Here is a 24,580-nt window from a genome sequence, read left to right on the forward strand (position 1 = left end):
CATGCCAAGTGCAAGGTCCTACACCTGGGTCAGAGCAATCCCAGGCACAGCTACAGGCTGGGCAGAGAAGAGATTCAGAGAAGGATTTGGGGGTGCTGGTCGATGAGAAAATGAACATGAGCCAGCTTCAGTGTGTGCTCGCAGCCCAGAAAGCCAACCGTATCCTGGGCTGCATCAAAAGGAGCATGACCAGCAGGTCAAAGGAGGTGATCCTGCCCCTCTACTCTGCTCTTGTGAGACCTCACCTGGAGTATTGTGTGCAGTTCTGGTGTCCTCAACATAAAAAGGACATGGAACTGTTGGAACAAGGCCAGAGGAGGGCCATGAGGATGATCAGGGGACTGGAGCACCTCCTGTATGAAGATAGGCTGAGAAAGTTTGGGCTGCTCAGCCTGGAGAAGAGAAGGCTGCGTGGAGACCTCATAGCAGCCTTCCAGTATCTGAAGGGGGCCTATAGGGATGCTGGGGAGGGACTCTTCATTAGGGACTGTAGTGACAGGACAAGGGGTAACAGGTTCAAATTTAAACAGGAAGTTTAGATTGGATATGAGGAGGAAATGCTTTCCTGTTAGGGTGGTGAGGCACTGGAATGGGTTGCTCAGGGAGGTTGTGAATGCTCCATCCCTGGTGGTGTTCAAGGCCAGGTTGGATGAAACCTTGGGTGAGATGGTTTAGTGTGAGGTGTCCCTGCCCACAGCAGGGGGGTTGGAACTAAATGATCTTGAGGTCCTTTCCAACCCTAGCTATTCTATGATTCTATGATCATCTCCTTTCCTGTAATAAAATTTTTAAACTTCAGCCAATTTCTCTGAACAGCAGGGTAAACTGAAATTTTTCAGGACTACTAACTTCTGTTGTCAAAATGGCACCAAGCTTCAGCAATCTCAGGGGTATCTGCACATACACTTGGGGTTTGACATTAAGGTCATAAAAGGTTTTCTACGACTATTTGTATACATAAAACTGTGGGCACAGATTATACACATCTATTAGCCATAAATTCCCATACATAACTGCCCTTGAAACTAGCAGGGTATGCTTATGTGTAACTGAGGACCTATATTCTCTCTGGACCCTCCTTAATCAGTGCTTTTCTCTGCTTTTCACTCAGATTTGGACGTATCTTTGAAACTAGAGTACGTTACTGTTTTTGAAAATAATCCTGCAATATGATTATTTTTAATTAGCATCTGAAATCACAGGCAGCCACTGGAACCCAGATGTTTCAGAAAGCAAACAAACAGTGCAAAGAAAGGCATCACAGACCGAACATGTGCTCATTCTGGAGCAGCGCTGAACAAATAAATTTGGACCTGAGAAAAAACAAATCTGTCATTCCATATACAATGCTACATTGCCTCCTAGGCCAGTTCTGCCTCCATCAGCAGTAACTGCCTTTGCCATCAGTTTCACAGAGAGGACTCACCCCAATTAAGGCTGCATTATGATACTCAACTAATGCAAAAGAGCCAAGTTTAAGTGGCTATGATGGTTTTTCCTTGCAAGGGAGACCTGCCAAGCAATGGAATGCTGCACCTGCTCTGGGACAGCCCTCTTCTGCTGGCCCTTGAGGAACAAGGGGCTGCAACAACATATAGGTGTCAAGACAGCTCATCACGGCAACTGCTATATGATCAAGAGCCACATTTTTAATGAGAAAAGGCCTTGAAATGAATAGTGCTTTATACAGCAGCATGCTTAAACCCACATAATGCCTCATTATATTTGGCTGAGAGGCACTATTGAATAAAGCCAAATTCTGCCCTCAAGTTATACTTTAGGACTCCACACAAAAAAAGTAGGAAGATAAGGTTTGCGCTTCTGACTAGGGTTTAAAAGATCTAAGAAAATTTCAAAGAACAATTTATTATAGTTCTTTTCCCTACAATAAAGATAAAATACTTAGTTAAGAACATGTTTGAATTCAGATGGAAGGAAAAAGGTTTCATTTGTTCTATTATAAATATCAGGGCATGAATGCATACTTATGAAAATGGGAAGGTGACAATGAAAAACAGATTTTAATAATATGATATAGTGATGTTTGTAAACCTAGGGGACCTCCCTGCTGGTAATATCAACAGAAACATGCTGTGAGATTCAACCCAGCTGTCAGGTGTTCATTACTACTTCAACTACCCCTCACGTATTATATGAAAACTCATTTTATGCCTTTTTTTTTTTAATGCAAAGGAGCTCACTGATAATAGCTCTGTTTCAAGGAGCAGTAAATGTACTTTTAGAAGTTGCTCATTTCACTTCCATGAACCCCTTTCTCGAAGTAATCTGCAACAGAATGCAATCCCCCAAAATCAAGCTGTCTTGATCTAGGCACACAGTTGCCAACAGCAAAATTAGACAAGCAATGGCATACTTTAGAAAACATATTTCATAAGAATGCTAAAGTACTGCAAAGACAACATTTGTGCAGTGTGTACATCTGTGCAGTTGTGCAGTGTGTACATCTCTGCAGATGTACAGTGTCTCATCTGGAAAGCTTAAGCTGCGTAGCTACTGATATCCAAAGCCAGTTACTGTCTCACCTCCAGGGACGCAAGACAGAAGGGGACACAACAAATGCCTCCAGGAACACGTTGCCTATTGGAAAGCATGGTCCCTGCCAAACCAGTCACTCACTGTGCAAGCCCTGGTATGCAGATGACCGTCACAGGATGTGCTTCTGCGCCCTGTGCTGGAGTGCAGCTTATGGTTTGTGGCTCAGGGATGCCAGTGTGGTACAGAAGAAATCTTGCTAAGCCTCATCCACACTCTTGACCAAATGTCTGGCTAGAATGAATCTCTGTGCTTCCCAGATTAAAATGAACAGAAACCTAGGCTTCAGAAAAGCAAGTTTTTTCCATCTTTTAATATACTGTAATAACACTTTTTTGTGCCTCTTCAGAGTGATGCACTGGGATTAAACAGAACTGACCACACAAAACTAAAATTCATTGAAGCTAATTCAGCATTGATGTTATTTTTTCTGAAACTCCTTGTTTCTTTTGGACTTCAAACACTTTCAGCCAAAGCAGATGAGTAATCTCAAGTTTATGGAACAATTATGTCCTACAAGGAGCTAAGCAAGCATCATACTGTTTCTCCATCTGCCATGGAACTCATCCCCATGAATTGTACCCACAGCTGAAACTTTAGAAACAGCCCTGATTTTCACTTCCAGTTAGCTAACTGTACACATAGGTTTCTCTGTGGGTTTCTCCAGTGTGTTACATTCCTCACTCAACAGAGAAAGATGTTGCCTGCAGTCCCAGCTAAAAAAAAAAAACAAACAAAAAAAAACCCAAACCAAGCCACAAACAAAAGCAAAAACCCGCGCCAAACTCACCCTGATTTAATATCAGGCTTCCACACACTCCCCCTTTCAAATGTCTCTTCACCCTCAACTTATTTCTTAGAACACCTTGGGATAGCCCATTCCTATCTCCAAAAGATCGTGCATTCAAGGACCAAAACACCTTTTTGATCATCTTGTTGCCTCCAACATTCATAAAATATTGTAAGAAAGTATTCCAACACTCTTGGCCAGAGCATAACTTCTTTCTAGTCCTCTGCTTAGAGTAGTAGAAATTGGATTTTAGTTCAGAAATCAGTTTTCTGTGTTGTATCTGGACTCAGCTTTTACAATCAAAATGTTGAGAGATCCTCCTTACTGACAGATAATCTACTGACCTAAATTTCATGTCATTAAAATATCGTCAGCATTTTGCTGCTTTCCAGAATGATTCGAAAGAATAACCTCTTCCCTGATATTAAGTGGTTTCAAATTAATCTTTCTGTAACCACAGAAAATTATAGAATATTAATATTTACATGAACTGCAAATACTTAGAATTAACAGAGAATTAACAAAATCTGGCACTAAACCTTCAAGACATTTCTAAAGATAAGGAATATGTCAAAAATTTTTATTCACTGCAACAGATGCCATATACATTGTAATAATATACATCAATATTTGAGGTCATATTCTTGGTTCTAAACAAATGCAACCATTCCCATCCTCTCTCAGAAACCACGAAGTACAACCACATTTTAAAAGATAAAATCGAATAGCCAACAAATGCATTACACTTCCAGCTAATTCTTACCTGCAAGATACAGCTCATGATATCGGATGCGATTTTTGCATGTGGTGCATCCTCATCTTTCCCAGAAGGCTTCAAGTTGTGCTCTAGACATGACTCCCAGAGAGCCACAAGGGCTTTCCCATGCTTTTCTATGGATGCTGTCTCCCTTATGGCAGTGGTGATGCGAGTGATGCAGATTTCCACCACAGCCTGGTCATTGTCATTGTTCTGGTAGTCCTGATCCAAGTGAAAAGAGATTTGGCAATGAATGCCCACCCTTTCCAAGGACCCAAAAAAATTAACTTGAATAAAAAGTTTTTCTAACTGTCCACTGTCATTTTCTCACTTCCACCTTTAAAACAAATGGTTAGTGTGCTTAAACACAGAAATTACTCATCCCATAGACAATTTACTGGTTTAGGTCTTAGTCATTGTTACTGTAGAGGTATTGCATTGCCAAATGGGTTTTAGTAGTCTATCTTGAAGTATTGTCTTCTTGAGCAAAGACTGCAGCTGCACAGCTTAGAACCACTCACACAGGCCTCTTCTCCCATAACCATCTTAAAACTGAAACTGGAATGGCTATATCCACAATATATACAGCCAAATACAGGGTCTCAAATATTTCATATCATGTTGGGTCCCTGATATGAACAGACTTAGTTCCAATTAGTACCAGTGTAACACAAATAAAAGTTAATTAAATAGGCTTTATCACAAAACCCTGTAATCCCTTGTAATTATTGACACAGATGCCATGTGGGCATGAAATATCAGCACTGTGCCATGACTGGAAGACTCAGAGTATGCCATCACTGTCCCTCAGGCTAACTTAGGCTGTTCCACCCTAAAAAGCAGCAAAGATGAAAGACAGACTGAAGTATTGAAGCTCATTGGCTTTGCTAGATGAAGTATGTACATTTTTAAAGGGCTGCAACCAAGTTCAGCGCTAGCTTTCACAAGCACAGCTCCAGAGCTAGGCCTGGGGTTCTGCACTGCACTGTGGTACAGCATATTGCAGACATAAGCCATGATGTTTGGGTCTGTCTCAAAGCAATTCCCTGTATTTATTCACAGACAGCTGTCTACAAACTCTGCATGGCATGCATGAAAAATCCATGCACTTACTAAAAAAGAAAAACACACTTTTTCTTTTGTATAAAGTTACCTATTGATAAAGATGTGAACAAGTTAACAGCCACTGGCTAGGATGGCAAAAGAGTGAACCCCTGGCGAGAATCCTGGTCTCTGGCTGTGTGTGGACATGGAGAGCAGAGCAGTCCTGTCCACACTGCTGTGGAATTACTCCATTTGGGGAGAAACACGCGTCAAAGCCAAGCTGCAGGGATGGGGCAGCGCAGGAGCGGCTCCCCGATCTCTGGAGCCCTCTGGTGGGCAGCTCGAGGTAAGGGGATGACTTTGAGGGATGCTTCAGCTGCCTAGGGCAGACCGGTGCGTTTGCAAAAACATTTTGTAGTGAATTCCTGCATTTTCTCTCAAAAAGTATATTAGGGGGAATTTGTGTCAAGTTCCTGATAACCTGCAGTTAGGTGAGTTGAAGCACATCATAAACAGCAGAGGAAATGGCCAAAACAACTTGATTAATGTTCTGAAGTCTGCTGATGTAACTGTTGTCAAAGAAATGACTAGAGAAGAGCCAGTGTACAGTGACTGTCCTGATGGATGAGTCAGTCTTTGTAACATCATTCAGAACACTTTCTGCTGCAAACAGAATACACAGTGTACATACAGTGGACCTGTAACCTCTTCAATATGCCTTAAATAGCTACTGAATAAAAATTATGATAAAGATGAACTTGAAATATCTTCCAAGGAAATCCAGCTGTTGGGAACTAGATTTGGTTACCACATTTTTAAATATTACACTTTGCTTGGCATTCTTTAGGTTTTTCTAGAAACTTAGATTGTGCATGTCCTCTTAGTATTTTATTTATACATCTATTCTCATTAAATATGATTAAGAGTGTTTCACTTACCGCAGATGAACTAATTATTCTTATTTGTTCAAGAGCTTCTGAGAGGCTTCCTTCAATTTCAGCATCTTCTAATGAGAAAAGATCCCCTGCACGTGAAAGGTCTTTTTGTGCCAAAACCAGCCCAAATAGATGATGCATGGCTGCATTCACTGTCACTCAGCTAGATCTCTGCATGCACCATGTGCATGAATGATTCAGATGAGGGCAGAATGGAAACAATCCTGTGGACTAGCAATCAATCTAATATGAAGAATAAATTTAGAGCATATTTCAAGACTTCCTTGGCCCCAGTCTAAAAGGGAAAATGAAAAAAGGGTGTGAGGGGCAGAATTAACAAATATTTCAGATTAGCAAAGCCTTTTAAATGGTGTCTGTACACAGCATACAGGATGACCTGATCCAGGGACATCCTTAAGCACGTATCACAAACTGCATGTTGAAGGACCTTTTGCCCTCAAACACTATATAGCTTAAAATGAGCTAAACAATACATAACTTTTAGTACATAAAGCCAAGTATTTTTTATTTCAATGCATATTACCTGAGCAGGATAGTGACTAGACGAACTGAACTGCCTTTCTGTGGTTTCTAGCTCCAGTAGCAGAGCTAGAGGGGGCACATGAAGCTGCTTCCTCTGTTTTCTGGGTTGTTGTGTCTTGACTCTAGAAATACATTAGCAAGATTGAGAAGATACTGATTTTTGTTAGAAAAAAATCAGTTTTGTTGCCAAAATGATGCCTGCAGTCTTTTCAACTCATGTAAAACAAACAGTTGGCTGAGCTGAAACCATGCATTTTTTGGCTGGGGAATTTACCAAAAGCCAGGCCAAGTGGAGCCAGGCTCAGCACCACGCACACACTTGTGAGAGGACAGTCTTCACTTGTGCCCGAAAACTCTGGTGTTTAAAGCATCTGCAGAGGAGATGTTTGCCTTAATTGTATGAGAAGTTTGGGTTTTCCATATCTCAGAAGTGTTATTTGTTATTCCAAACCTGCTAGGACTTGCCTCACGTTGACGGGTTCCCTCTACTCATACACCTTTGAGGGAAGAGTCTTCATGGCCATTCACAGTGCACATGAGAAAGAGGCCGACAGCATAAGGTCCTTCAAGATCAGAAAATCCCACAGGGCTTGAACACTGCCCCTAAACTTTGCCTAGGCAAGTAAAATTCATGCAGACAGAAAGTGTCTGTCCTTGAGTCTTCCAAGGGTCTCCACGATGGCCCTACAAGTAGGAAAAATTATAAGGGCCACCCCTCCTCCCTCAGCTCCTCACTGTACTGCACTTCATAAAATAATAGAATGGTTTGGGTTGGAAAGGACCCTAAAAATCATCTAGTTCCAACCCCCCTGCCATGGGCAGGGACACCTTCCACTAGACCAGATTGCTCAAAGCCCTGTCCAACCTAGCCTTGAACACTGCCAGGGATGGGGTATCTACAGCTTCTCTGGGCAACCTGTGCCAGTGTCTCATCACTTTCATAGCAAAGAATTTCTTCCTAATATCTAATGTAAATTTCCCCTCTGTCAGTTTAAAGCCATTTCCCCTTGTCCTACCATTACATGCTCTTGAAAAAGGCTTCTCTTCAGCTTTCTTGTAGGCCTCTTTAGGTACTGGAAAGTTGCTCTAAGGTCTCCCTGGAGCCCTTTCTTTTCTAGGCTGAACAACCCCAGCTCTATCTGCCTTTCTTCTTCCACCCTTTCCCACCAAAACTATTCACAGTGACAAAGAATCCCAGTAAGCCAGAATTTCTCAGCCCCAAAGAGCATCTCTAAGTGCAGCGCACTCCAGAGGCTGCTAGCACTTCAGAGAGACCTGTGAGGGACACGGGGAAGTAGAATACCCCTGTTGTTCAAGACCCTACTGAGAAAGGGCTGAACCACACAGAGAACATTCAGTGGCACTCATAGCAGCCATGCTGGCTAGAATAAGCACACTGAGCTTCTGTCACCCAAAGTGAACACAAATACTCATAGTGCCATGGCCCTGAGTAAGCTTAAAGGATAAGTTACAAATAAGAATGCTGTAACCTGTGTCCTGAGAAGCTGCTGCATAGCTCAACAAGCTTACTCTAAACAAGTTCTGCCCAGTGGTCACTTCAAGTTCCCATTGGCTTTAACTGCACCTGTGTTGGCCATCTTTTAGTGCATAAGTTATTCTCATTCCTTCAACACCAACATCATCCACATCATCAATATTTTCTCTACAATGAATTTTGGGAAGATAAACACAGCATCATTCAGAGAAACTGTGAAGCAGGCTGCTGTTAGTTGCTGTTTAGTGAATCAAAATATATTTCTGAAATAAACATACCTAAATATAAAGGACATACATATATGTATGCAGATATATGTCCTTTACCTTCAGATGTACAACAATCTGAAAGTTTCATCTTAGCCACTAGTGGCTGCCTTTGCAGGAATACGAGATACATGACATCCAGCTGACAAAATTATGACACTAACATAGGCACACTCTGATATTCATTAATCCAGGAGTTTGAGTTAGCTTCAAAGGTTATGCTCTGGAAAAGCAACTACTTGAACAGGATCAGTCTGCCTTTCTGCACATCCCTTAAATGACTTAGTCTATGTTTACAATGAGTAAAATTTCACTGTAGTGTTATAGAGAGGAAAGAGAAATGTCTGAGATTTGACATATATTACTGAAGTAAAAAACAACAGAAACAGGGATATAATGAAAAATAGGCTATTTGTAATCTGGACAGAGTGATGAAGAGGCTGGGTGTGACAAAGGCCTAGAACATCACCACATTTTCCATGCAGGCTCGCATTAGATGAACCTTTTGTAACAGTGTACAGCCACTGGCAACCCTGAAGGCATGTGCCATGTGGGGCAGGCAGAGATGTCCTGCCCACCGGAGCACTAGCTGCCAGCAGGAAGTTCTCCAAATGTGTTTCAAACCCAGATGCATCTTGACATGAGAACACGTATTAAAACACTGTCATAGATTAAAACTTTCCCTTTGTCGTCAGTTACTAATCTAATATAGAATATTTACTGATTCTAGGGCCAGGAAGAGATCTACCAAGCACTACTTCCAGATGGCCCATGTGGATTCACAGCCAACTCCTCTAAGTTCTTTTCTTGAGGCCATAAACAAAATACTACGTTGTCACAAACAATCGCTTGTAATTATTGAGATACAGAGTATCCTTAATCCCCGTTAACCTATTTTATGTTATTTTTCAGGGCAGGGGGGTGAGGAAACACACAAAAACAGAAAACACCAAAAAAAAACCTCAAAAACCAAATTACAAAAAAACCACAAAACTCACAAAAACCAAAACAAACCTGAAGTTTCAAATAAGGGGCAAAACCAATGCAAAACACTGAGAACCTTCTGGAAACTATTCAATGAAGCAATCTCTTTTCAATAGCATAGGCAGCACCTTACACTTGATCTGCCCAAAGCCTTATTGTAAGGGTTTTTTAATTTTCCCAAATCCATTAATATCATTACACAGGATCTTTAGTTGGATTATTTGCAACAGGACAGAAGGAGAAAAGAGCCAATAAGACTGCAAACACGGAAGCACAACAGGCCACAACCTCCTGACAATTGCTATGGCATAGATCACCAGTCACCAGACTGAAGGGGATGGCATAAGAACAGAGGAGATAGGTCCATTGTACTCATATGCAGCAATCCTCAATTCAAAAATAAAAGTTCAAAAAGCCACCGACATAAACTGATTTTTTTTACCTGTTCATGATTCCTTTATGACATCCTCAGTGATGGTTTGAGGTGCAAAGTTTGTGCTCTTTAAACAAAACCTGATCATTTGCTTTGCTCTCCTGCTACGCCAGCAGCATTCGAGGGCACAGAGAGTGGAAAGCCTGGGAATAGGGTGGCAAGCAGTGAACCTGAAGCTGTTAGTTGCAGTGCCAGGAGTAAGGCATTTCAGGAATGCAGACTAAAGCAGCCTAAAAGTTACCAATGGCTCTGTCAGGTGACTACAGGAGCCTAAACGCAGAGAGGCCTTATCTCTGAATGAAATGCTCTGTTACTAGGACAAAGCTTACTCCACTTGAGGCAGTTGTTTTTAATAGAGAAAACAGAACTCTCTCTATTAGTGGAAAGCTATCCTTCCTGGGAAGAAGGTAAAAAAAATTCAAAACCACCTCACTAAACTGACAGTGTTTGAAAGAAAAAGTGAGCAAACTTGCTCAGAAAAGATTTTCTATGCAAATGAATAAATGCTACTGTTCTGTAGCATTTTACATTAATACCAAATTGGGCAGAACTTTGCTTTGGCTTTTAACATTACTATATGTAGCACAACAAAATCTGAACACATAATTTCTAACATAGCTCTAGGAACAAAGATCTATTTGAACTCTCCCCTGGATCAGCTGCACTGAAACACAGCAACCCATTCTTGGCGTTGGCAAATGATATTCTACTCGATGTGCTTCTGCACAAGAGTTTCTCAGAAAGGTCCTGCTCTCCATTTGATGAACAGACACTTTTTAATGTAAGTTTTTTAGACAACACTAAGGACAATACAGGAAGACATTCACTTACTATAAGCTCTTTGAAACTGAATTATAGAAAATCTTAATGCTTACGTTATGTAACAGTGCCTAGAATACTTTTCTTGCATAGGTCTTAAAAGGAGAAAATTGTCCTCTAAGCTTCTCCTTTCTCACTGTAAGATTGTACTGTTTCCTTTTAATAGGTACCTGGCACTGAGGAAAAGGAAAAACATAACACACGTGTCTTCTAAAATACCGTATTTTAACTTTCTTTTTAGAGGGCCAGGTTGGATGACAAAATCGCTTCAGTGTATGGTTCCTGAGATGTCTCATCATCTTAACTGCAAAACACCTACCAATATGTTCTCATTCAGATACGACATAGATTATTGTTATCAGTGTCTGATACAGGTGAGTTACATTTGTGTCACATGTACACAATGGAAAAGAGGCAAAGGGATAAAAAAAAGCTTCCAACACAGGCCATTTCCACTTGTTTGCATTGAAATGCCACATCTAATTCAAAGTTTTCAAACTGATTTTTCACATCTAGTTTCCCTTTTCATGACAAGCCAAAAGAGTCATACTGGACCTTGAATCTGTTCCCCTTCAAGGTGAGTCTCCCAGCTTGCTGGAGGCACAGCATTCTTACCAAAGGTCCTTATCACAAAGCAATCAGAATAAAAGCTAGCCTGACAGGTTTCAGAGCTTGAAGCAACTGAATTGGTCTGCTTGAAAATAATTCCCCCGATAATAGGAGATTAACAATAAAAATTCCATGTAAAAGGGCAGTTGGACCTAAGGACATCCAAAAGCCAATTGAACTTTGAGCTAAAAGACTGAGACTTACAGTTTAACAGAAACAGATTCTTCAGAATGACTTTAGAAGGAAAACAAACAAAAAAATATCTTTAAATCAAAAAAGAAGGGGAGAGGATAAAAAAAAGATAATAAATTTACATTGAAGGAAATGCTACAGGAAATCAGAATAATTTCCTTAACTTTGAAAAGACTTGAAATGTAAATATAGTTGCTTGATTTTAGCAGATGCTGCAGTCCCACTGAAAACAAAAGAAACCCTTGTAGAACTGTGCAATAATACTGTTAACATAGCTCCATGCTAAGCAACATAAATCGATAAAACCCTCACTATATTTAAGGAATTTTAGGAAATAGAAGGAACCTGGAGTTCATGTTAAGTGAACCTTATAGTATCACCTAATCTGCAAAGCAAGAGGCAATTAAAACCTTACTACACTGCTGACCAATCTTGTGTGTGAACTGATGTAATACTGCATTTCAGAAGGAGATTAAGCAAGCACAGTACTAAGTCATAGAATCACAGATTGGGTCAGGTTGGAAAGGACCTTAAAGATCATCTAGTTCCAAACTCCTGCCATGGGCAGAGGCACCTTCCACTAGACCAGGTTGCTCAAAGCCCTGTCCAACCTGGCCTTGAACACTGTCAGGGATGGGGCGGCCAGAACTTCTCTGGGCAACTTGTTCCAATATCACACCATTTTCATAGCAAAGAATTTCTTCCTAATATATAATATAAATCTTCCCTCTGCCAGCTTAAAGACATTCCCCCTCGTCCTACCACTACATGCTCTTGTAAAAGGTTTCTCTCCAGCTTTCTTGTAGGCCCCTTTAGGTACTGGAAAGGGGCTCTAAGATCTCGCCCCAGCCTTTGCTTCTCCAGGCTGCAAAACCTAAGGTCTCTTAGCCTGTCTTCATAGAAAAGGTGCTCCAGTTCTCTGATCAGTCAGTCCTGAGCTAGCTCACCCCTGCAGCAATATCCATAACCTACCGTCATCGGGGATAGTCCCTGCAGGCTCTTGAAGCCACTAAATATTTGCAGTTGAATACAATAGACAACAGGCTGCCAGCATAAACCACTCTCCCTTGCTGGAGCCACACTGAGGACAGATGATACTCTGAACACAGCACACAGCCAGAGCTCCCTAATGAACCCAAGATCAGTTCAGCACTTCCCAAACTCCATTCTCCACTATACATTTAGTTTGCCGTGGGCACCATGCATGGTTCTCCTCAAACTCTTTAGCACAGCTCCCATCTGGAGCACTTCCAGCTGGTGCTTCTTGCCCTGTGCTGAAAGACCAAGCTACCACAGCCACCAAAGCTCTTTGACAAACAAAAGATGACATTCATTTTCTGAAATGTTCAAGAAAAAAATCTAAAAGGTATAAACCTTTAGCTAGATCATAAAAGTAACTTAGACTCAAGTGAAAAGCAAATTGCACAGGAGAGGGAGGTGATCTGAGAATTTCCCTTAAATGGACAGACAGAGGTCCTGTTCTACCACAGTGATCCTGGGAAATCACAGCCCAATGCTTTGACTACTCCATCTATAAAAAGGAAAGGGGAGGGGGGGGGAATCAATTTCCTTACCTCGCAAATATGTTGCCATGCTTAATACTCTGGACTGTATGACGTGCTTTGGATGCCTTGGATGAAAGAAGCTATAGGAAAGCAAAAGCAAAATAGCATTGGTAACTCTTTGCCTTTCAGTACTCTGTGCACAGACTATAAAATATATGCTGCATTATACCTCCAGGAATACAACTGAGTATTTCTCCAAACAGGGTTTAATATTTAGGACATGGTCCCATAAAAAAACAAACAGAACAGCAGCTCTAGTAAACCCTGTGGGAGTTTGTGAAGTTATTCACACATGCATAGATTGAACAAAGCAAGGTTTAGATTTCCATTCTCTCTGAGGGTGGGTACAAATGTTTCCAACAACTGCATGTTTAGTTTTGTTTTACTTTTGCATGAATAGGAGGAAGATTAGAATCATCTCCAAAGCAAAATTTTACCCTCTGTGTATGATGGGATTCCCTTCTCTTGGAATCCTTCTCCCCCAGCTCATAGGAAAAATCTGTTTTCTGAAATTAGAAAAAGTATGTCTCAAACAATTACAGAAGTTTGTAATATCTCACAGACTGCTGGATACTTCCTTCCCCACATGTGCCCATCCATGAAAAAGACAAAAAGAAAGCCTGGATACATTTCCTGTTGTTTTGGTTTTTTTTTCACCCTGAAACTTTCCCAAGAACATTCACATATGCAGTTTATAGACAGAATATTGCAAGATGTTTCAGAGAACCTTTCCCCTCTGTGTTACACTAATGATTTGATTTATTTTTATGTTTGAAAAACATTTACTCACTAAAATAGAGCCCTCTTTCAAAAATTATAAATAAACTTCTCACATTTTTCAGTGAAAGAAAAGGATTAAAGATTATATTGAAAGAGCATAATTTTCACACAGGGTGAATAGACTAGAGCAGTTCCCATGGGATCAGCTGCATATATTTAAACTCTTCCCACAAGACAACCATTGTTTCCTACAAGCCTCTGTTTTTTTTCTGTCATGACAGGTTTCCACACTTCATGTTGTCTAGAAATCCCATGGATGCTGAGCTGGACCAGATGATGAAACAATAAATTATGAAGTCTACTAATTAAGCTAGTGTTAAAACAGTTTTTTGCTAATGAAATGCCTTGCTGCAGTCCTGGGAGCTGTGAAGTGACTTGCTCTCAACATCCAGCTCTTACACACAAGGAAGCAGTATTTGTATTGAAGACAACTGGAAAAATAATCAGAGGAATTACACGGCCTCTTTTAAACTCCATCTCTTCTACCAGAATTGAAGGGCTATATGACTATCCCTGGTTTGAAGTAAGTTCAGTGCTCTTTCTAGGTGTGTAAACCAGCATGCAAATACTCTCCCCTGTGATAAACTGGCTTAATCTATAGGTTTTATAGGTCAGATGCTGCTTGAAATGAACCAGATTTCTCAGATCTCCGAGACAATTTTGGCTGCATAATCCATACAGAACCCAACTGATGCAGAGTGGTAAGAATGTACTTACAAACTTGCTGAGTGCTATTTTTTGAAAATAGCTTAAAACTTAACTTGTATATATATAGACAGATCTCGTTGATAACCTACATGCTTGAGAGAAAGTTTTTTATGATTTTCAGTATATAAGAAATCAACAAGACTTATTTTTGACTCCTATTTCAGAACACACCAATGCTATATACAGCACTTCATAAGACTTAACATTTTTTAACATCGGTAAAACATTTCTAAATATCTTCATTAAAATATTATGCTAAAATAAACAACACACGGCTAATATAGAAAAAATTGCTTCATGTAACAAATACCAATACACTCATTGTTACAGGGATGCTGTCAAAAGCTGGACATTTTCAAGTGCTACTTAATGAGCTTTCATATTTGTGACAAATTTTCAAGACTTATGATGTACAGAGAAAGAACTTGTTATAAAATTTTACAAAATGTATAAATATGCATTTCTGTCTAAAGAGAGTGAAAGACTAAATGGAACAGAGCATGAGGCACTACCAGATAGAGTCTCTAAGAATGTCATTCTGGAAGTGAAGATTGGACTAGAAAATGCAAAGTCACCGTCCTTCAAAGTCTCCTGGAACAGCAGGCACTGAACAATCACTGAATGTCCCAAGGTTCTTCCCAGGTACCTGGCAATCCACTCCAGCTTCTCTTCAGCACATATTTTAATGGGGCCAACAGCTTGCCCAGCCACATTTTCAAAGTTCCCTTACCATAAGGCAATAATTCTACGGCACTGGGCACAAAGTACCTCCTGAGCATGGAGAGGAAAGGGTAACACACTGAGCCCCAGGATGAGACCAGAGCACTGCAGAATTATCATACGTGCTGTCACACACCACCATATACAGGGACTGCTTTTTAATTCTCTGGCATTTCAAGCTAACTTACAATGTTTTTCACAAACATCACTATAATAACCACAGCTCCTGCTTTCATAAAAAAAACAGTAACAGTCACACCATTAAAGACTACATTTCCTCCACTCTCAAAAACCTCTTCCATTATTTAATATTAATATCCACTACTCGACTTCTTTCCATACAGCAATTTATTCATTATTGATAATGTTACATGAATGCATATTTAAGTTAGTTATTCATACCTCTCAGAAGAGAAACGTCTGAAAAACATCAATAATTGAAGTCAAATTGTCGCACTTTAGAGAAATTCTGATAAAATCCATTACAGTTGTCAGTCCCCTTTCCATCCCCCTGCCTCTGGTATGCGAGGCTGCTGGCTCGGTGCACAGCCTTGTCAAACCAACCGTACAGTCTATTCAGTTACCCTGGGGTTGTCATGTGGAATCAAGCAAACAAATATCTTCCCTCCATTTTCCCCAACTTTGGCACTCAAAACCAGATCAGAATTAATTCTTCAGAAAGCGTAACTTCAGCAGCAGCTTGAGTGAAAACACTCCAAGCTTGATATGGAATTTGAATTAGTTAAAAGGATTTATCAACAGCCAGTGGTTACATTCAGTTAATTAATAACTTGCTTAAGAGTAACAAGGAAATTGCAGAAGTTAATATTACTTATGGGGCCTCTTCTCAGAGGCTGGTGAGAAGGCTGGACCCTTTCAGTGTCTTTGGAGGAAGATTAGCCAAAAGAATAACTGGAGGGGATGCATCCTTTCAGTTGACACTCATTGAATCTCAACAAAGCATAGAACACCAGACAGCCTTTCAGAAGTGTGACTGCCTGGGTGGAATGAGTGCCCAGGACCAATCTAACACCTCTAAAGTTTGGCAGCCATAGCAGAGAAGTGATTTCTAAATCATTCCAGTGGCATCCTGCATGTTTTCCTTCCACTTTAAGCATACTACACTTTCCCCCTAAACTTCTCTTTGATAAACAAATTCCAGGCTTGCAATGAATCAACCATTACTAAAGCTTATCCTACACACAGACCCAGAGGATCTTGATGGAACTGATACTGGCTAAGTCCTCCTCTCCTGGGAGAGCACAGGAGCAAACCCACACCAGCAGTGTCCCAGCACTGACATTTTTCTAATAATGGCCAAAGTAATATCAAACAAACCAACTCTCAGAGCAGCAAAGTGTAAGGTCAAGCTCTCTTTGCCAGCTGCTGGAAGAAAAGAAAGACTGTTTGCCCAGAGATAATGTTTGTACCATTCTTGTTAGGGCTTTTATCTTTCTGCAATATGGAAAGGATTTATAAAATCATACAGTTTAAAAAAAAAAAAAAAATCTGCTCCACAGAATATGCATTCAGTCATATGAGTCCTCAATTTGAGTGGCGAATCCTCCAAACAGCTTTTTAGCTTCTGTTCATTCTACAGTGGCCTCCACAACCAACTACAAGATTAATGCTTGGTGAACACATACTTTCAATGATGTTAAGAAAGTCATTGTTTTTTATATAAAATGCAACTGTGTGTTCTCTACATCTTCCTTTTAACCTAGTAGGTATATCAGGAACACAGCTTGCTTCTCTCCTACCTCTATAAGACTGTAAAAACCTTGCAAGCTGACAGGAGAATATTCTCACTCTGAAAATCATTTTCTAAGCAAGAGATTTAAAAAGAAAAAAAAAGGCAGCATGGTCTAACTAGAAGAGTATAAATGAGTCTTGGATTTTATTTCTGCATCTGATAACTACTGAAGACATTGTACTCATTATACAGTAGGAATTAAGAGGTTCATTCCTTCACTCCTTGCGAGCCTACTTTTGACTTCTAACAGCAATCAAAGTAACATTTCCCCCCCAGTGTCTGACAACCTTTTAATGTTTCGTGTGGAAGGAAAAGTAGAACCACAAGCTGGTTTTGTACTCACTCAAACACAATTACAGTTAAGGTTAACGACAGTCCTCGAAAGATATACATTGAAAATCTTTTCTGATAACTATGCTGAAAGGAGCACTGTTGACTACCTTCTCAGATAATCACTCTCTTAATGTCACAAGGTGGACAGGAAAGGGGTTCCTCTTGCTGTGAGGTGAACGTGCTCTGCTCCCAAAATCATCTGTACGGGACAGCAGGCTGGGGAATATAAAGTAGCAAAGGATCAGCGAGAGACACCCAAACAAGCTTTGAAAAGAAGATAAGGAATTACCATGGAAAAAGACAGTGACTTTGGCCCTTTCCAAGCTAAGAACTTGGATCCTTTCCAATCTGTACACTCCCTGAAGATGTTCAACATGCTGGCATCCCCCTTTACAACCCTGGCCTAGTCATGCCTTAATTCTTTTGCTTCTGCTTTATCATCAATGGATTCATTGCTACAAACCATTAATGTCACTAAGACAATGAAGTCTTTGTTAATGTATAACGGCATGTGAAAGATATAGCAGGAAAACTGACTTAAGCCACCCAGCATAGTTGTCTTAAAAGTTCTCCGACTTTCCCCTTGCTGTTTCTAAACACTGTAATCAGCTATGCAGAGAACCAAGAAATTACCACTGGACGAGGATATGCTTTCAAAGACAGATGAAATCAGAGACAGCAAAGAGCACTTGAGCTACTCACAAGTCTAAAGCACGTTATGTGCATGGTAAACAATATGTTGTAGTAATAAGACAAAGCAAGATACTGTGACAATAAGGCAAAGATTTTCACATACATTTCACTATCTGAAAAGGAGAATTTACTTTATGAAAATAGTTTTTCCCATTCTAAAAAAAAAACCAACTTAATTTTAACTTATAATAGTTACATGTCCTTTCTAAACAAAGCCCTGAAAATATTTATTTTGTTACACTTTGAAATAAACATCTAGTTAGGAAAGAGACATGCTATTGTTCTCTGTCTGACTAATGGGTGAAGAGAAACAGAATATTCCATATTCATTGCATTTAGCCTAAATAAGTCATGTTATCTTCCACCTAGACAAAGCATTTTAATTTTAATAACAGCAATGCTGACAGCTACAATACTGTTCTTGCAGAATTTTGCTTGTAAATAATTAACAATTGTATAATGACAGTGGGGTTTTTGATAGCTCTATTAATTTCACAGTCAGGCTGGAGTCTCTTTAATTTAGGGTATTCATAAAAATTCAACTCCCTCCCAACTTACTAAATGGTAATAAAAAAACTAATGGAAAAAACAGGTTTACATCCCTGCAGTCTGTATCTATGCCAAAAATCTGTTGTACACCAAGAGTCAGCTGCAGAAAAGCAAGGAGTTAAGTACAGAAATCACAGGTCATAGCTCTAAATGGTTTACATGTTTGCCCAATAATGATCTGATTTTCATAGAATTATAGACTAGTTAGGGTTGGAAAGGACCTTAAGATCATCTAGTTCCAGCCCCCCTGGGCAGGGACACCTCACACTATACCATGCCACCCAAGGCTCTGTCCAACCTGCCCTTGAACACCACCAGGGATGGAGAATTCACAACTTCCCTGGGCAACGCATTCCAGTGCCTCACCACCCTAACAGTAAAAAATTTCTTCCATATATTTTGACCTTTAAAGTCTGCATTGCAGTAAATAACAAGTTCACGTCATGAAATTCTGTTCTGTGTTGTAGGTCCTGGTCCGTCACTGATGGGGCACCACCTTCAATATGTACACCAGTCATGCCTCTCAAAAACTTGCCAAGCAAGACACTGATGAATGTTCCTCGAATCCACTCATATTTTAAAACCTGGCAACATTCCTCTGATTCTGATGGAATCAGCAAGGATACAAACACCTAGAGGACCATGAAAATGTTTCCCGTGTAAGTAAGTTCTTTATCCATCACATACTATATAGTTCACTAATTCACAGCTATGTCTTTTATGTACATACTAGGAATTTCATCCAAAAATCATAGAACTGGATACTATGTTTCCTCTACCACAATAACAGATGTCCAATCTGATTTTTTTCCCTCCAGATAACACATCCTGCTGTTTCTATTCCATTAAGGATTAAATATTTCACTCCAGAAATAACAGAGCCTCTCAAAAACCCACTGAACATAATGGAGACACTCTTGCTGTCATTACAATCTCCCGGTGCTCTCCCAGTAGGTATTTCCTGAAGTTATCTTATGCCCATTGCTCCATCAGACAAAAAAAGTGGATAATGATATGGATATTTATGAAGTAGTCTTTGGTTTCTCTATGGACTACGTAACAAAAAGCATTTCTGGGCCAAGGATTTGGCTGGCAGCAGCCCAATATTTAGTTTACTTGCATAGTTTAATATACTAAGTGGATTATTCAGGATTGTAAAATGTCCTGCCAAAATAAAAATGTTAGATGTCAACCTAATATTTCTATCAAATTCCATATTAATTACTAAAACTATTTTTTCTTTTTTTTTTTCCCCCATATACTAAGTATTGCTTATACTCCCATTACCAGCAAAGCACAGCAAACTTGTTTGACACTTTCAGAATAGCTGTTTATTTCTAAAGGCCAAATCCTGTGTACTAGACAAGTCAAAGTTCCCGTTAAAATTAAAAGAGGTTTTCTCTGAACGAAGTCTAAAAACTATAGGATTTGACCCATTGTCTCAGAGGAGCTAGACCCTGCCTCAGCACTGTAGCTGTTCGTTAGACAGGTTTGTAGGTGGTTATTGCCTGGCAGCCCTATCCTGTAACAATACACAGAGCTCATTATCAGCTGCATTGCTCCAAAAGGCTCATCTGCATCTCAAAAGACAACATCTGCTGTGCATCTAGATGTCATCTCCTTGATAAAGTATATCAGAAATAGGAAAAGTTTGCATACTTGTTTTTATATAGCCACTGCTGTTTTGGAGCCAGTTCCAAAATATTTATAGGCAACAAACAAATGTCACTGCAAGTCCATCTGACAGCACTTCAGATGCTCTGCAGCCCCCTTTGCTGTGATGGACAAACTGCAAACACACCCCATCTTTTTTTTTTTTTTTGCATATACACATACATGTACCACACTCTCACATTTTGCATATCATGTAACTTTTTCATTAACTATCTGCATCATTTTCCAATTGAACTGCATATTTTATTACTTCAGGCATAAATTTCCATTCACTTTGCTTCCCACATCCAGGGCTTTCTTAACTGAGCTGCATAGCTTATGAACTGTGCTAATTGAGCTGCTTAACTCCATTGCTGAGTTTTCATATACTCTACCAAGCCAAATATTGAGTGCTGGATTTGTGCCACTGGAGTTACAAGCTCCGCAAGTGGAAGAGCACTTTAACAGTTCTGCTGTATTTTTCACTTCTTGGATTTCTGTATTTTTTAACTACTTTCCTGTACCTGAATGGATTGAAATCTGCATTTGGCTTCAGCAGAATGTTTTTAAGGATAGCCAGAACAAATTAACTAAACTGTTGATGGCAGCCCACTTAACCCTTGTATTCTGTCCCCAAGAGCAAAAGTCAAGAAAACTTACCCTAGGAGAGCAAAGGCAACTACTCCCACGCAGAAGAAAAACTGCCTGACTACAAAGGACTGTTCCAATAAGTACTCCTTGGTTTTGGTTAAAAGCCAGGAGACTTTAAAATGGTCCTATAAGCAGGAAGGAAAAGCAGTATTGATAAGTAACCATGAGGACATGCTGTTCTCAGCTGCCACAAGTTGAGAGATCAGCAACCAGGGCATGCCTGCTGCTGAGAGACACAAGGTCCAGAGGCGAGACTGGTTCTGCAGAGCATCCAGCTGTTTCTCATCCTAATTAAGTCTATAGGCTTAAATAGTAATTATTAATATTAAAAACCTACTCTCTGAAGCTACTAATGAAACCTGATAATCCACACCATAGACCCACATTTAAAATTAATACAGGCATTTATGCTAATTTACAAGAGAAGCAGTACACATGCCACATGTGCTCACCCTTTTCTTGTGGGCAGGTTCTGCTCTTGGCTATGGACAGATGCCCCAGTAAGAGCCAATATTTACAAAAGACTAAATCATCTGTCCAGATGCTTGACAAGCTTAGCATCATTAACACAGAGATGAGCACAATGCTTTGAAAGACAAACAAGAGGAATAGCACTTCAACCGGAAACTAATTTCAGTAGTGGCACCAGAGCTAACTAGTGGCAGTTACTTGTGGGCTGAGGAAACCAGGGGGCATAATAAAAAAAGAGAGGCAGCACCTCATGGGACAAGTTAACTAATTAGTATGAGCACTAAAATGGCTTGTAAATGCCTTTCCAGGACAAAGTTTTGTTTGCTAGCTTTGTAGAAGAAAGCCTCTGTATACACAAATGAGAATAAAACCATAGAAATGTAGGACTGGAAAATCCTCAAGGGATTATCTAACCTACATCCTTATGTCGAGGCAAGACCCGTCAGGTCTAGGCACACCCAGTGTTTGTTCTGGTCTTGCCTCCCTAAGCAAAGCTTTTCAACAGTTCATAATTAGGAGGTTATCCAGTAGGCAAAGGCTTCTTCCTATTCCATTAGAAACAGAGGACAACTACTTTGAGATTGCCATTTTGTTACTGTGTGCGAGTTTATCATTCTTTCTCCTCTCTAATATCTCCTTCTGGAGAAAACCCCTCTTTCAGGTTCTCTCTTTTCACCTATTTTCTTGCCCTTCCCCACCCCCTTCTTGATGAACCTTCTCTGGGCTCTCATTTCTGGAGTTTCTCAGCTTATTTCCATAGGGCATTTGGCCATCAGGGAACTGCAGGTAGCTGCTGATGTCTTTGGGCCTGGATTGGGCACCAGCAGGATGTCAGGATGTTCCAGCCATCTGTCTGTCCACCCAAGCACACCGCTGAAGGCTCCCTGCCTCAACTCCTGCCCACAAAAGCAGTTTTGGCTCTTGTGGCATGGTCAGAGCAACCAGTTTGGTTTATCATCCTTCACCAGCTGCAGTGATCAAGCACAAGAGATGCCAACAGGTACCCCTAGCCAGCACACGTTATCAGCACCCTGTCCTATTTCTTGGCCATCCTCTTCACCTCTCTACCTCATGTGTGCCTCTCTGTACACATAACAAGTCTTATATAGTATTACAGACACAGTTGTCTAGATAGAGCTGGCCTTGCAAAATTTCCCTTTGCAGAAAGCCCTCAGTATTCCCCCCAAGTGATCTATGAGGTTTGACCATTTCCCTAACAGGCTCTCTTAACCAGCTGTGCAATCCAGCCCTTGCCCATAGCTACAACTTTTGTTAGCTTCTCCCACTTTCACTTGGCACATTTAGCAATTTCACACCTCCTGCCCAGTGCTTTTCCATGTCCTGGACATGTGGCAAAATTTACCTTACAAAACGTTCATGACCTCAGTTTCCTTGTGGTTCTGTTTGTTCATTTGCTTGCTTTTCTCAGGTTGAGTTTGTGGGGTTGGGTTTTTTACCTGTTGCTTTTTTCCTTAAGCATTTCCCGTAGCCTGAGAACATCCAGACATGGCACACAGCCAAAAGCAGAGGCTCCACTATGAAACTGACTCCCTGAGTTTTCACCACATACTGCAGAGAAACCATTTTTTTTCTCCTAAACTAAAAATTTAAACCGAGACTCTGCAACAGACTCTGCAATAAGTCAACATCTGATCCTTTGTGTCCAAAAAGTGGTTCTCAGTTTCCCCCACACACACCCCCCCTTCCCCCAAGGTCTGAATTTATCAAATAGTGATGTGTACACATTGCATTAAAATCAAGTAAGAGAAAATTTAGTGCTCACCTTTCAAGTCCAGCTCAGTAGTAAACTGACTCAATTTTGCTGTCAATTATGTTTGGGAGAAAAAGAAGAAAATAGGAAAAAAAAAATCAGATTAACACATTCTGATGTAAACGGTATTTCAGATAATTTTAATCTTACTTTTGAAAGGTGCAAACTCATCAAATATATCTACACGGAGAACTCTGCAGACCACGAGGAAGGCTCAACACCGTAACAGTTCAGCACCTAACTCTATTAGTTTCCTCCCCCTCCAGCAGGACTCATGGGAAAAGACAAGAATTTAGGCTGGGCCTCAAATTCCCATATCCAGTCTAACTGACTTTAACCATAAGGGTAATTTTCTCCTAATCATTATTATATTACCCCTTTAGTGTCCCTGTCCCTTCTCAGACTGTAAATTGATGTTCTTCTCTCCTCTTGGAAGAAAAAGGATTAAAGAAAAGGCATGGAAAAAGAGTGAAACCCATACAAACTAGAGGTAGATACTATAAACTTAGGAGCTGTTATTAAGAAGTACCGGGTCTTAAGTCAACATTCTTGAAGTCTAACCATAGGAGCAACAGTCTCATTCTTTTTAATTATTTCTCATCCCATTTCACAGAGTCAGAGAATCACAGCATGGTTGGGATTGGAAGGCACCTGCGCTGATCATCTAGTCCAGCCTCCTGCTCAAAACAGAGAGATCCAGAGCAGGTTGGTCAGAACCAACTCCAGTTGGACTTTGCATATCTCCAGGGAAGGAGAGTGCACAGCCTGTCCCAGTGTTTGACCTGCCCCACAGTAAAAAGCTTTTCCTTACATATAACTAGAATTGCCCATATTTCTACTTGTGCCCACTACCTTCTGTCCTGTCTCTGGATACTGCTGAGAGGAGTCTTGCTTTGTGCCTCCCCGTCAAGTAATTATATACATTGACAAGCTGTCCCTGAGCCTTTTCTTCTCCAGGATAGGCAGTCTCTGTTTTCTCAGCTTCTCCCTCTATATCAGATGCTTCTACCTCCTGATGATCTTCATGGCTGTTCACTGGACTTGCTTCAGTATGTCCCCACCTTTCTTGTACTGAGGAGCCTGGCACTGGACCCAGCACTCCAGATGCATCTCACCAATGCCAAACAGGAAGGGTCACCTCCCTTTAGTTGTTGGCTATATGCAACACAGTGTGCTGTTATCTGCCTCTGCTGCAAGGGCACATTGCTGGCTCATGAGCCACTGAGAGTCCTCTGTATTAATAAACTTCTGTACATGCTGGCTCAGCTTTCCACACGTTGTTTTCAAATGTTTTCAATCACTACTTTTAAGATCAGGCTTTAGAACAATGCAAGCAGGTGCTATGGAGAAAATTCATGGCTGTCATAACTGGACCCAACCTTATTACAGTAAGTAAGACATAAGAGTGATACTGATACTGTACACAGCAACTTACAAGAGAAAAAGGATTGGCAATTCCAGAATTAAAACCAATCAAACAGAATTGTCAGCCTTACCTGGAAGTTTTCTGATG

At 40.5% G+C, this 24,580-nt stretch overlaps 1 protein-coding gene across 12 annotated transcripts in view; it reads right to left on the reverse strand.

The window, feature by feature from the left end:
- VEPH1 (ventricular zone expressed PH domain containing 1) overlaps window positions 1–24,580 on the reverse strand; it is a 100,644-nt gene extending 76,064 nt beyond the window's left edge. For 5 of the 12 annotated variants that reach the window (XR_009961665.1, XR_009961666.1, XM_062603050.1 and 2 more), the window contains exons 1-4: window positions 15,596–15,935; window positions 12,995–13,065; window positions 6,083–6,374; window positions 4,107–4,322 (exon numbers count right to left, since the gene is read on the reverse strand). Coding sequence is in view for 9 of the 12 variants with exons in the window: in XM_062603050.1 (XP_062459034.1) it covers window positions 4,107–4,322; window positions 6,083–6,220 (354 nt within the window). In the remaining 3 variants the exon portion in view is untranslated. Of the gene's footprint in view, window positions 1–4,106; window positions 4,323–6,082; window positions 6,375–6,623; window positions 6,642–12,994; window positions 13,066–15,203; window positions 15,299–15,595; window positions 15,936–20,834; window positions 20,958–24,563 lie in introns of those variants that run through there. The other 7 variants (XR_009961664.1, XM_062603048.1, XM_062603043.1 and 4 more) reach the window with 5 other exon arrangements.

This window comes from Pezoporus occidentalis, unplaced genomic scaffold (genome assembly GCF_034315485.1).
Source record: "Pezoporus occidentalis ecotype Australia unplaced genomic scaffold, CSIRO_AGI_Poc_V1 ctg8, whole genome shotgun sequence".
Lineage (NCBI taxonomy): Eukaryota > Metazoa > Chordata > Aves > Psittaciformes > Psittacidae > Pezoporus > Pezoporus occidentalis.